The following is a 14217-nucleotide window of genomic DNA, read 5'->3' as shown; positions in this document are numbered from 1 at the left end:
TTATTAATTATTCACGCAACAAAATCAGAACAGTGAGTTCTGATTTTGTGTATTTTACAGTGAGTTCTTGTAAAATAGTGACATACATCTTGAGAGTGTCCTTAGCGTCATCGTCACCAAATTTGTTGATCACTTTTTTTAGAAGAGAAAAATTGCAAAATGACCAATAATCTTTTAAAAACATTAGTAGCTCTCGAACACTACTATTTTGATTGATTAAATTTGTACTGAAAAAATGAGGAACATCAGTTGATTTTTTAAAGTTTTGTTGTGGTATTAGATCACATAAAAATTTTTTCAACTCATTCAGGGTTGCTCCTTTTGATGCTATTGATCTAATTAACTTGAGAATTAACGATGCAAACATTCGATCAACTTTTGTCATCTTTGCATGGTAGATCTATCTCACAGAAGGTAAATTCTATTTTAACAAGATAATAATAATACAGCTATTTAACAAACCATGAACAAACACACCTCTGATAATTCTACAAACTGTGAATTCCCTTCAAATTCTATAGCTTGGACCCTTGCCCCAGGAGCAACGTTTGCAACATTCTGTAAAACTAGCATTAGCCTATCATTGTTAGGAATCATTTCTTTGAGAAGAATGTAAGGTGCACTGAATTTTAATTCAAAGCAACCGCTATCGTAAGAACAAAACTCTAATGCATCAATGCTAATACAAAGTGCAGAAGCAACTTACTCTTCTAAAACTAGTAGAACATTTGCTGAAAATTTTTCTGTTGGAGAAGGGATAGTCATTTTAAAAATAAAGTCACCAGAACCCTGAAATGCATCAGAGGATTTTTTTGGGATTTCAAAAAGTGACTTCTTAAGAAATGGATTTAAGTGATTTTCCACATAATCTTCATAGCTTTTAATTGAGACTTTAAATTCATAAACAAGTGAGCCAATCAAACTGTGATTGAACCAACTGACTTGACTTTCAAGTAGTTTCACAACTTCACTTTTTGTTTTAGCTCCTTTCAATTGGCTCTGAACTTGAATATAATCGGAATCATTCAGAAATGAAAATTTTTGTAACGAAGATTATACATAACTAACTCATCAACATCGACATTCTCCTGATCCTTTAATTTAAACCTGCTAAAATCTCACGAAGAAGACCAGCAAACTTTTCACCGACTTTCCTCGATTCTTTAATCAATCTGGCTACAAGTGTATGTGTAGTTAACTTGGTAACTTGGAGTAGAGGAAATTGCTTTTGTGCTCCTGTTGGACAACCATTCTTAAGGAAATCATCTAGTGTACAAGCTCCACACCCACAAAGAAACTGAATGTCTTCTTCATGAAGTGTGTCAGAATCAACACCCTCCGGCGTCAGCTTTCTGCTTTGCAGCTAGCTCTATAACTAAAAAACAGATTGTCAACTTTCATTGACATTCTAGACTACCTTCTTTTAAAAAATCTAAAGCTTGGTCAATTAAATCAACTCTATCACTGTCATTGAGAGCCTCAATAAGATTGTAATAAGTAGCACCATCTCCATTTTTTTCCTTCCACTTGGCCAATGCAAAAATTCTTCGTTCCTCTTCAGTATTGTTGTCAATTTTAATGGCTTTAATTTCAGATTTTGTTACATTTAGGTTGAAGCCAACTTCCACCCAGTTATGAAGATCCTTACTAAGTTTAACCATAGATATTAGAGACTGTATATGTAGTCTTTAATATCTATGGTTTAACTAGCACATCGTTTGACGGCTGGTGCTGCCTTAAGTCTTCAACAGTAAGGCCTCTAGGAATAATGTGCTCTTGAACTAGACTCTCACCTGTAATTAAAGAATTCATACAATTATTGAACTACAGTCTAAACTGTAACAATGGCTTACCAAGACTATTATCATCGTTATCGGGCAAACTATCAGGAGCCCCTTCCGACATATCGACTGCGGACATACAACTCGATGAATCCATAGAGTTATAAAATATTTTAACCGCAAAGGGTGCAGTTAGATGCAAAGGAATGTGCAAGCATGTACGCAAATGAAATTATTCATTTTCCCATTAGACTACAGGTATGCTTATGTGAAATCTATGTTGTCCCTGTACCCCTGGACTGAAATGCAACAGCAATTCTCAAATTGCAGCAATTCTCAAAACAATAAACAATTTTGAATAAGCATGACAATTACTAACACATAATGGTACACACTATAAGTAATTAGATTAAGTCCTTTAATCCTACGATAAAAAAATAAGTTAGTAGCAACAAACAAATCTCCATAGCCTACTTTCAGCTACTGCTTTCTGATCAATCTTTCCAAGAGCATCTACCAATGTATTCCAAGTTGTTCCTCCATTTTTCTCAACATCATCCACCAGATTTAGCCATCCTACCAAAGTTTCTTCTAGGCATGCTTCAGCATCTTTAGAATTATCACTTTTAATAGTGTTTAGTCTTGTTTGAATTAAACCTAGCTTTAGCCCAAGGTCACTCCATTTACTACAGTCAAAACTGCTGTCTTTCAGTGCTGAAACTATTGTATTTAAATCTTTTATACCTAGATCTAAAAGGCAAGTGCTCATACATGTAATTGTTATGATAAAGAGAAGGCTATTTAACAACAATTAACAACTTACTCTTTCTTGTCTCTGTAAATTTAGTATCTGTACTATCATGATTAACTAAGAGGACACTAATAAGTTCCAGTTTTGGCTACTTACTTATATTAGGATTCACAGTGATAGTTGTTGGACGCTTTGCACCTTTCAATGAAAATCGTAGACAATTATTAATACGAAAAGGACCACTGCCTCTCCAATGAAGCATAAATTGCATGTTACTTTCTATATGGTCCTGAATTTGAAGCTCATCCTTGTGATACTATTAATTATGATAAAAGTAATAATATTCATATCAATCATAGATATTATAGGCAGTGTCCCATAATGACTCTCATCTCACAATAGCGAAATCTACTCTTTAACAGCTTACTGAAAGTGGGGTGAATTTTTCTCGAATTTCCCAACTTTCCACTGGTGGGTTAGCAGTAATGTTCAGCTCTAAAACAGTGCTGTTTTCTTCAAATAGTACACCAAACTCTTCAATTTCTTGGATCCAGTCTTTGTATTTTGTATCATCAAATAACTATTATACTATGTAAAAAAACAAATTTAGGCAGACATTAACTCACACTTCTTGTCACACCTTTGACTTGAGACCTGTAAATAACAAGGCTGTAGTCCCACTTGTTAGCCTTGGACGTTTTGTAGAATAAAGCACCTTGAAAGTTATTGACATTACAAGACGTGACAACTTCTTTACCACTAAAACCAGTCAGTTTAAAAAAGACATAAGATCCATTAACACTAAAATCACCCACAAACTCCTTAAATATATATATCATATTTTGTGGGGTGTCTTCAGCTGTTAAAACTTTGATTGATGAGCTGTTTACACTTCCTTTTACATTATGCCATATACCCAGTAGTACAGGATTTACAAATTCTTTACTGCTTGATATCCAGTAAACAGCACTGGCTGGTTTCCAAGTCTCTTGATCAGGAAAAATATATGGACCAGACACACTAACACGAATGACAACCTCAGCCAGAAAGCCAAAAGGAAGTGCATCACTTGGAATATCCAGCATCAAACCATACTCCTCCCAATGTAACTGACTGGATTGACCACCTACCACTAAGAATCTATTTGATGCAATAACTTTGACACCTGGTAAAGGACCTAAAAAGTATTACAATTAGTAAGACATTCTCTATCTCATGACAAATTAAAGTGAAATATTTACAAAGCATTAATTTTGGTAACTATAAAAAATTGCTAATACAAAACCCATTATTTGTTTTATGGTTGCAAAATTGTAAGTATAAAACTGCCAATAAAGATTTCCAAATCAATAACTTTCACATTATATTCTTACCAATAAATATTCTTGGATCTGGTTTCCAGCACATAGCCACAAGAAGTAAAATGAATATTGTATACATAACACCAATTGATGACATCTTTGCTGATGGAGATCTAAATTCATATAAGTCAGCAGCTTTAACTGTTTCCTTGTCCACTATTAAAAGTTCATGTAACAGCATTACATGTAGATTGAATCCTAAAGCTTACACTCTAGTTCTTGGTTTTGGCTAAATGTAGTTTTTTCTTCTTTTATTTCTAATGATTTCAACTTACCTACATGTACATGCATAATTATTATAGGTTTATGTCATGAGATCCATTGCTTACTTTCTGTTAGACGTTCTATTTCTTTATCCTTTGCTTTCGAAATTTTATTGAGTGTAGCTATTTCTTCTCTTCTTGATTCATGAAGCTGTTTAAAATCATCTTCCATTTTCTTTAAAGTTTCAGTTTTTTCTATAATTATAAGGTTAGAAACAGGATATTTTCTTCAATACCTTTAAGCTCTAATTGACATGCATTAAGTGCAACTTCTTCTTTTTTCTTTGATTCATGAAGCTGCTTCCAATCATCTTCCATTTTGTCCAAAGTTTCAGTTTTTTCTATAATTATAAGGTTTGAAAGTGCTTTATCATCTTAATACCTTTAAGCTGCAATTCACATTGGCAAAGTTCCTTCTCTGTTATGATCAATCTTTCTTTGCTTGCTACAGTTGTATAAGGTTCAATTTAAATATACAAAATTAATTTTAAAATGCTAAACTTACACTGAATTTCTTCTTCGTATTCATGTAGTGCAACTTTCAGTGCTGAAACTTCTTTTTCCCTTGAGTTCAATTTTTCTGTAAGTGATTTTACATTGTCATTTAATGTAAGAATATAGTCTAAAAGTCAAAAGTTAACTTATTTATAACACAATTATGCATTAAAAACATACCAGACATTTTGTCTTGGCTTAATGTATAACTCTGCAGTTCTTCATCACGTGAGACATGTTCAGGTACACCACCCTTTTCCTTTATTCCTAAATTCATTTTTTTTCTAAATGCAACATGCATAGATAAAATACTTACCAGAAATTTTATAAGGCAACAATGGGTTACTAAAAGTAATAAAGTATACATGTACACTGAAATATTTTAAAATTGTATCAATAGTACATACCTAAAGTCAAACAGTCTTAGAGTTCTTAGCTTCCCACATAATTTCAAATATTCATGCCAGCATTGTACAGTACTTCCACCTCGATCAGGATGGAAAAGTGTGGTAAGTTCAAGCTTTTTAACTTCTTCTGGAAAACCAATTGCAACAACATAAAACTTTGCCCTCGTTATCGCAGTATTAAAAACATATGGATTGAACAGACTCTTAATATTCATTCCATCATTTTCTAGACTTAAAAAGATAGCTTGAAATTCATGACCTAACAGAATACAGAATAATAAAGAGAGCCACATATTGACTACACGTAAATGTAAACTACTTGTTGATCTAATACATGTATAGCAGTAGCTCTCACCTTGTATCACAAAAGAAGGCTTATAACTAACATTTCTCACTGCCTCATATTCTTTGTACATATATGCCATGCTTTTGATGAGATTCAACTGCAAAAGGTGCATAAAAAAGTCACAACAACAACATTTAATAACCAAGTACCTGCTTCCTTGTTGATGCAATGATGCAAACATCATGCCGAGGATTGAACTTAAGATTTAATTGCTTCATCGTTTCCAAGTAGCTTCGAACTTCTTCTAACACAACACATGCTTCAATCCACTGTTTATCTGGATGATCAATGATCCTCGAGTCAACAGAAACAAAATTGTAGCCAGTAGGACCACAGTAACTTTGAAGGACTTCATCAGTATTTAGCTCCAGATGTTTGTAGAATAGATTTGGCAAACACATCAATGAGTTATGTGATTGGTAATTCACTGATAATTTAGTGATATAGTGTGTCGCTACTGGACCTACTTCTTTATATCTTATCAACAAACGTTCCAATAAGGAAATATGAAGACCAAACATCCTAGCCTCTTTTCCCAACACTAGTATGTTAGGACCAACCTGTAAAGAAAAATAAATTTAATCTGAGAGCAAAAAATGGATGTCATTGTACCTGCTGCATGTCACCTGTTAAAACTATTTTAGCATCTTTAGTAGCTAGAGCTAGCGGTGTAATAGCTTCTGGCTCACGAACTTGAGCTGCTTCATCGAGAAAAAGGTGAGTAAAGAATCCTTCAGGAGAGTAGAGGTACTGATAAAGGTTGAGAGACATGGTATATGTGGCGATTATAATGACATGACCCAGTGTGCATATATCAGCACTATGCATTGCAAACTCCTCTGGTGTCATGTACATGTCAGCATAAACACCTTTATTCTCTTGCTTAGTAATTAAAATCACCTTGAAAGGAAGATAAAATCTTTTCCGCATTACACCAAAGTAAGCAAAGATGAAGGTTGTAATTGATATTTCATGGTGAGCAGAAATCAATATTCTGGCATGCTTGTTTTCATTAATGCCATTCATCATTACTTCAAATGCAGCACGAGCAAGGATTCGAGTCTTACCAGTACCAAACGGACCATAGAGAATAATAGGAGGAAAAGGTTCACCAATTAATGATGACTCAGACACAATTATCTTTAGAGCCTTTAATTGCTGCTCATCATCTAGTTTTATACAATCAAAACTAGAGTGCTGAGGGTCAAACGTAAGGAACAAGTCACCAAAAGAAGAGGCATCAGGCAGCAACAGACACTTACGGACATGCTCAGGAGTCTTGACGACAGATTCATGAAGATGATCAAAGTAGGAGTATTTAAGAGTAAACTGAGCAGAGATATTTATCTCACTCCCTCCTTTAACCCTGGTACCATTTTTTATTGCTTCAGATAATTCAGGAGAATGAGAAGCAACTACATACAAGCAATTTTCAATGTGGTTAAAGTTGTAATAATGTTTGAAGGCTATAGTTAAATGTTGATCAGAACCATCTGATCTCAAAATTGTGATATCATCACTTGCTTGTGTAGCATATTCAATCTCATCATCGGATAAGCCAGAAATATAACCATAACAAACATTAGGACGAGGATGACGATCAAGAAAAGGAGGGACTTCCTTGTGATCAAATATTGTAAACTTATAGTTTATGCCATCACACCTATGAAAATAACATTTATTATTATGTACATGTATTTCATGTTGCATATACTTTTTTGAAAGCTTCTTGATATGTTCATCTTCTTCAAACCATAATGCACTATAGAAATGTTGCTGGTAATTATCAGATGTCAAGTCACTAGGTGATGATATAGGTGGTTTATTCTTTCGTCTCTGCTCAAACTTCATTTTTTGCCACGAAGTAGATATTCCAGTAGGTCTTAAATTTGGAATCTGCTTTTCGACTGGGTTTGAACTCTTGCTTTGCTGCGGTTTTTGATTATCAGGTGATTCTGTTGCATCAAATTAAAATATTTCACATTGTGATCATATCACAAATAGTCTCGCCCCGCCCCTTCGCGGTAGCGAAGGGGCGGGGCGAGACTATATCACAAATCAAAACCATACTTTCTTTCATTTCTCTTCTCTTTTGCTGTTCATCATCTTTTTCAAATGCACCTAAACAATACTGATAGCAGTTACATTGAGGTACATAGTACTTACAATCATTAAGGAAATTGAGCGTCTGCTCAATTATGTCAACTCTATCACTTTCCTTGAGAGCCTTAATGAGATTGTAGTAAGTAGCCCTCTCCCCATTCTTCTCCTTCCACTTCTTCAGTACATTTATTCGTCTCTCCTCTTCACTATTGCTGTCAAATTTAATGCCCTTAATCTCAGCTCTTGTTAGCCCCAAGTACAGAGCAACCATCTCCCAGTTATCTAAGCATTTACTCAATCTAATTAAAACATTCTCAGAGCACTTGTGGCCTTGCACATCTTCAAACGTAAGCCCTTTTTTGTCAAAAAGGTCTTTCAGAGTTATCACTGTGAAAAGAGCCATTAATTAGAGGTTTTTGCTTGAATTAACTCACAAAAGCTGCTCTCTGCTTCAGCCATCTTGATTCTTGAATAACGTTGTCGAGATCGACTTGTCGTCATGTCGTGTTTTTACTATATTCATTCTAACCATATATGGTAATAGCCTAATAGGCTGGGTTGTGGGCACAATAACTAATGAATATCATCAAGAGTGGGACTCTTGATATGACACAGATTAAGGGTAATTCCAGTGATATATATAAGGCATAGACAGATCCAAATGCCACCCTTTTCGGTCTACACCATGTGGCTCAGTGTTACTGTCAATAAAACGACACTATGTTTTATTCTTTTTACTTGCCTAGCTAGTCTCTAGCTCTTTTTCTTATGTAGATCTATGTAGTTACTGCATGCACACACAACATATGCCAGTACATCATTACAAAATTCCTCAAGTGTATACAAGTATTGAATTTAGCCACAGATTAAAAGACAGTTTTATTATCATTGGTTTGCAGAGGATCAGACATCCAAACACATTAATGTGATATCAGTGATGCAATATCTTGACATAATCTTATAGCAAATCAAAAATGAGTGCCATGAGAATATGAAGCTGGCTGGCATAAGGCAGGCAGGTAGGCAGGATTGCTGCGCTAGAGAGAGAGCTAACGATGCCTCATGTTGACACCCAAACACTGATTATAATAATTACACAGCATGCATTATATACAAAGATAGTTCATGATTATTTATGAGTTCTGATGTGATGTCATGATGAGTCAGCTCACTACAATCTCTTCAAAGATGTACCAGTATACTGATAAATGGGGCACTAAATGTAAGACCAATTTTAAATTTACATAATGCCTAATAGCTTGCTTTTGCCAATATTATATTCTTTATTAATGATAAATAATGAGTAAATGCACACAAAATTTCTAAAGTTATCGTTTAACCTGCTGTCCACTAATCAAGAACAATTTTTCATCTAATTGTTTAGGAGTCTCTTTAAAGCAAGCAACTAGATAACTGCTGGCGGATTCACTTGTTACTTTTCTTGTCATCTTATTCTACAGAACAAAAATTATCAACATTACAATATTTAGAAATTTTGGAATCAACTTTGCCTTAATAGGGATTCATACAGGATTCTTTATAGGGGGGACATAACAGAAAGTAATGGTAACATCACATATTTTTGAAGATTTCTATTCTTTGATATTGGACTAATCAAGCAAAAGCCAATTTGCCAGCAGGCATGAGCTGTAATACACATGATTTCAATGTATGGTTTTTGCAATGAAAAGCAGTGAATCACAGTTTTAACCCTTTTATTAAATACTATACACTGTACTACTTGAGAGAGGGGGAATCCCAGATTCCCCTGTATGAATCCCTGCTTAAGAAAACATTTAGCTTGACTACTAATATGAAGTTACCGTTACTGTTTCCTGATAAAAAACCTTGTCATTCACTCTCAGTCTTTGACTTTTCAAAAGTTCATCAGCCATTTTAAATCCCAGTGTAGATCTAAAGAATAGTTTGTGATGGTTAAATCATCCATAAATCACATCAACTTTAATTTTGTGCATTCTACAAAGTGATTTTCTTTTGTCTGGTGAAACTTTTGACATTTTCTTTATCCAAAATGAGAATAAAATGCACATGTTACAAACAACACATACATGTATCCTTTTACAGAATTAATGAAGCAGTATTTTTCACAAAAAGGCAAAAGAAACCCACAATACAGCCATGGGAACTGGAAAGCAAAGTACCGTATTTCCTTGATTACTAGCTGCGGCTACTATAAATTTCAGCTCAAATCAACAGGGGCTACTATTTGAGGAGGACGGTCACTATTCAAAGGCATGCAGCTACTATTTCTCTCTTAGCAAACACGTGGCCGGTCACGCCTGCAAGTGACCTAGTGTTGGACCAGTATTTTGGTACTAGAACTAAATTGTTATTTAGTACTGTAATTTTTATCATAGTATAGTAAAATACTAAAACCAATACTATACTAAACCTGACTACGTGTAATGTACTAGAACTATACTATACTAAACCTGACTACATGTAATGTACTAAAACTAATACTATACTAAACCAGACTGCATGCAATGTACCAGAACTAATACTATACTAAACCAGACTACGTGTAATGCACTAGAACTAATACTATACTAAACCAGAGAACTAATACTATACTAAACCAGACTACGTGTAATGCACTAGAACTAATACTATACTAAACCAGACTACGTGTAATGTACTAGAACTAATACTATAAATAGTAAACCTGACTACATGTAATGATGTACTAAACCTAACTACATAGAACTGCATACTATAATTATGCATGCATGTGCACTATGCATATTCTACATGTGTATCTGATAACATACATGCAACCATTGAACCATGCGTAATATAGCTTATATTTATACCATTATGCACATGGGACAAACACATGCTTCTAGTTCTAGCTAGCTAACATACAAAATTATGGCTACTGCAGCAGCTGTGGTGAGTAAAAGATGTCCTGTCTGGGAATTATTCTTCAAGTATTTTAAAGAAGAAAATAAACTCTTTGCCTAGTTGTCTAATACTAGTACTAGAACTTATCACCCATTAGTACAGAACTAATACTAGTACTAAAACATATCACCCATTAGTACAGAACTAATACTAGTACTAAAACATATCACCCATTAGTACAGAACTAATACTAGTACTAAAACAAATCACCCATTAGTACAGAACTAATACTAGTACTAAAAAATATCACCCATTAGTACAGAACTAATACTAGTACTAAAACTAATTTCCTAATAGTAATAGAACTAATACTAGTACTAACTATAAAAGTCAGTACTGGTCCAACACTAACGTGACCACACCCATCAGTCATGTCACCATGTGTGCGCATGTAATAGGAGAGAAACTATACATGTAGGTCTTTCTGGAGAACGACAATGAGTACACATGGCACATTAATTAATTAAATTTTAATTAACTGCGGCTTCTATTGGAGGGTGGCTACTATTACAATAGCTGCAAGCACGGGGGGGGGGCTACTATTTGGATGTGGCTACGGCTTCTATTCGAGGAAATATGGCAATATAAATAAATGTTTATAATAATGATATACATGCAATTGTGCATACTAGTACCATACAATACCATTGTCCTTGCCATGTTCTTTCATTGTTAGTTAAATAGAGCTACCTATATACATGTAGCTAACCAAATAACCTAACCTATTTGTGTGAAACTATTGGATTGACACAAATACATGTAAGTTAGGTTATTAGATTGAATCTAACTCTATCTTTTGTTTTTAAGCAAACTACAAACAAAAAACTTCAAGCACACAAAACAAAATACAGTACAAGATGATTTATTGGTCTGTATTGGTATTTTTGTGGCAAGTTTCATTGAGGATGCATGCTCATATCAAAACAAAATGGCAGGTTTTACATGGGTGATTTCTTCATATAGAGCCACCAATTGGTCCCATTAAGTCATCTTATCAATGTATAGGGTACAAAATGCATTGCGTTGGCTCAAGTTACATTCCTGATGAAGGCAACTGTACAACCAAAAGAAAAGGAATTTTAGTTACAACAAGATCAATTGAAACCTAATACGGCAGCCAGAGTAATGGCATCCATACTATGAACCCATAATCAAATTAACCAATTATATACAACTCACCAGTACAGACTATAGAGCCCAGAAGACAGTCAAAGAATTGATGGTAACGTGCCGTATGAGGCTCCTGGCTGTTATAGGTGTGGTTTGCTGGATTAGACCTCAAATTAAATCTGTAGGAATTCAATGAGATTCAATGCATGAAAATATTAAGAATAGTACCATGTATCTACCAACTTGTGCAATAGAAGTAATCTGTACGCAAACTAGATCTAAGTCAATAATTCTAGAATGCAACTGGCTCTGCACTTGTTTCAACAGATATGATGATTCCAGCATATTAAAGTGTTGAATTCCATGCAGTGCTGCACCAGTCTTTCTAGAAATATTGTATTTAATACATTTGTTGACAAACCAAAATGTTGTTTGCAGTTCTACTAGCTTCAGATATGGAAACATTTTGGTTTCTGTTTTGTTCTAAGGAGTTTCATCTGGCACTTTTAAAAATACTATTTATTATAATATAGAGTAACTTGCGGCTATTCCAACCCATTTCTGCACTGTGATCTAATTAAATATTCACAAATGCATAACTTCTTTGCTTTATGTCATTCATTTTATTCATTGAGTTCTATATTGTCTATTCTATTTGTACTTCCTTAAAATCAGCAAAATTCAGCTTAAAGTTTGAATGAAAACAGTACTTTCACTGACCTAGTTGTTGGGGCTATTCCAACCCTACCGGGGCGATTCCGACCCTCCGGATACTAACTAGTATACAGAAAATTTATGCAGTAACCGGAGAAATACAAACACTATCACTAGATGATAATACTCAAAAAAGTTATGAACACAAATTTTTAGTCAGAGTTGCTTAGCCGCACTTTATAAAGATCAAGCTGTTCTTTGGTGCTGGTAGTTAGAGAATTCTATGCTAAATAGACATGTCTTTGTTCAGTCCTGTATCTACTCTAGTTAAGAAGTTACAGCCAGTTGAAGATCCAGAAAAGGAGAAAGGGGGTTCCAATGTTGCGTGAAGCACCTATTTTTGGCCACACCCCTTTTTGCGGCCATATGACATGTTTTCATGTAAATGGCATATCATAAACAAATAGATAAACATCATTATTATTCTATCGGTGAAATTAATTGGCTTAATCATCTCCCAACATGAAGGACAAGGCCATTCTCCTAGGATGTGACTTTGCAAAGTATCTACAAATTGTAGTAGTCTATAATAGCTGCTAGGTGGTGCATGCATAATCAATATTGATTAAAACAAATCTAAAATCCCAACCACTATAGGCTAGCTAATTTATTTAAACTCTCTCAGATGTCTCTGTCACTATAATTTGCAAAGATTAGAGGTGATAACTGTGTATATTTTCACAAAAATATCGTTTAAAAAAGCATTAAAATATTTTCATTTCTTCAAGGGGGGTTCCATGGAACCCCCCTAAATCCGCCACTGACAACAGGAGAAATAGGACCCTTTAACCGGGGCTATTCCGACTGCTGCACACAGACTTTACATTGGTTTATACAGGAGAACGGAATAGCCCCCACTTACTCTACAGCAAAATCTTCAATGACCATCAGTATAATTTTTGCAGCAAATTTTACAGGATTTGTAAAAATAGCATCTGTAAAATTCAACACAACATGACGAACAGTGTGAAATTATACTATCCACACAAAACTAATTTTTGTGAAAATTTGCAAAAATTTATAATATAAATGTACATACAGCCTTCAAAAATTTCATGGTAATCGATGTTAATTTAAAGTAAGTGCCATTGAGTGGCTCAGTATGAAGTAGATTTAATGTATGTCAATTTCTTGTACGTACCTGTCATCATTAACTGGCTGCTTCTTTATTCTAGTAGTCTACATCTCTCTCTCTAAAATAATAATGATTTCGAAAACATTCAGAAAAAAAGAAAACGTTATCAGTTCACTTATCTGGTATGTGTTAATGTTTTCAACAAAGCCACACCTAAAACCAACACTCCAACAGTGACACTCCTAAGACTTCAGAAATAATTATGGCGGATCGGGATGCCTCTCCTGGGCCTCTGCTAGTTGGGCTTACCAGACCCTGACACAGCAACTATTCAGCTCAATACGTAAGTATGTTGAATTATACAGTATCTTTAGTGTTGCAGGGTTTCTTGACAGGATTGCATGTATTGTTTTTTTGCATGAACTTTGCTTTTTGTAGTCTGACACATGATAATTAGGCTTACTGACAATAACCTTATACACACACCATTCCATATTAATGCTGGAGTGTGTATTTCCATTTTTTGCTATAAAGATTAGTAGACGGTAACCATGTAGTTGATGTACACCAATTTAGTTTCGCCCTGCTCCTACGCTTACCTCCCAATAAACCTTGCCATATAGTAACAATTATAATAATCCTGTTTATGAAACCTTAATGTGCAACAATTTTTAGTTTGATCGATTTGCATTTGCATGCTTAGAAATCAAGTATTAGCTATGTGTGCGTGTCTTACAACATACATATGTATGCAATGTGTACATTATGTGTGTATGTTTGCGATGTCACATGTATGCAAATGTAACATGCAACTACTACATGTACTATTACTGCTATCAAGAGTAGATAGTAGAAAGAGAGTGTCCTACTGTGATATACCCCCTGC

General features: G+C 34.5%; 1 protein-coding gene and 2 long non-coding RNA genes across 7 annotated transcripts; all 3 read right to left on the bottom strand.

Moving 5' to 3' along the window:
• Nucleotides 1-988: 988 nt before the first annotated feature.
• LOC109580336 (uncharacterized) lies at nucleotides 989-2024 on the bottom strand. The gene is made up of 3 exons (XR_002184189.1): nucleotides 1854-2024; nucleotides 1418-1793; nucleotides 989-1375 (listed from the first exon to the last, which is right to left on the bottom strand). It is a non-coding gene; the product is annotated as an uncharacterized LOC109580336 (long non-coding RNA).
• Nucleotides 2025-2114: 90 nt separating this feature from the next.
• On the bottom strand, nucleotides 2115-8005 carry LOC100639474 (uncharacterized). Of its 2 annotated transcripts, XM_019993396.1 has the most exons (22): nucleotides 7942-8005; nucleotides 7571-7894; nucleotides 7475-7525; nucleotides 7119-7359; nucleotides 6017-7067; nucleotides 5554-5964; nucleotides 5414-5501; nucleotides 5059-5317; nucleotides 4968-4996; nucleotides 4832-4918; nucleotides 4662-4778; nucleotides 4539-4601; nucleotides 4393-4497; nucleotides 4223-4351; nucleotides 4103-4168; nucleotides 3906-4049; nucleotides 3159-3709; nucleotides 2960-3112; nucleotides 2689-2848; nucleotides 2605-2649; nucleotides 2256-2531; nucleotides 2115-2205 (listed from the first exon to the last, which is right to left on the bottom strand). In XM_019993396.1, the coding sequence occupies exons 1-22, from the start codon at nucleotides 7964-7966 to the stop codon at nucleotides 2186-2188; spliced, it is 4395 nt and encodes a 1464-aa protein (XP_019848955.1). In that variant the 5' UTR covers nucleotides 7967-8005; the 3' UTR covers nucleotides 2115-2185. The 2 variants fall into 2 exon arrangements, with proteins under 2 accessions (XP_019848955.1, XP_019848956.1); XM_019993397.1 differs by lacking the exon at nucleotides 7942-8005 and having other exon boundaries at nucleotides 7475-7535; nucleotides 7571-7657.
• Nucleotides 8006-8570: 565 nt separating this feature from the next.
• LOC109580355 (uncharacterized) lies at nucleotides 8571-14168 on the bottom strand. 4 transcript variants are annotated; one of them, XR_002184201.1, is made up of 5 exons: nucleotides 13398-14168; nucleotides 11771-11927; nucleotides 11612-11721; nucleotides 9331-9421; nucleotides 8571-8961 (listed from the first exon to the last, which is right to left on the bottom strand). It is a non-coding gene; the product is annotated as an uncharacterized LOC109580355 (long non-coding RNA). The 4 variants fall into 4 exon arrangements; XR_002184200.1 differs by having other exon boundaries at nucleotides 11786-11927; XR_002184202.1 differs by having other exon boundaries at nucleotides 11786-11923.
• Nucleotides 14169-14217: the final 49 nt, after the last annotated feature.

The sequence above is a fragment of the Amphimedon queenslandica genome, unplaced genomic scaffold (genome assembly GCF_000090795.2).
Source record: "Amphimedon queenslandica unplaced genomic scaffold, v1.1 AMPQUscaffold_13496, whole genome shotgun sequence".
Taxonomy (NCBI): domain Eukaryota; kingdom Metazoa; phylum Porifera; class Demospongiae; order Haplosclerida; family Niphatidae; genus Amphimedon; species Amphimedon queenslandica.
The sequence above is the reverse complement of the archived record's forward strand: the minus strand, read 5'-3'. Positions and strand labels throughout refer to the sequence as shown.

Coding starts and splice junctions, on each gene's coding strand:
- LOC100639474 (XM_019993396.1), bottom strand. CDS start 7,966: ATGGCTGAAGCAGAGAGCAGCTTTT. Junction 4,997..5,058: donor CTAAGACTGTTTGACTTTAG/GTATGTACTATT, acceptor TATTACTTTTAG/TAACCCATTGTTGCCTTATA. Junction 2,650..2,688: donor CACTGTGAATCCTAATATAA/GTAAGTAGCCAA, acceptor GTGTCCTCTTAG/TTAATCATGATAGTACAGAT.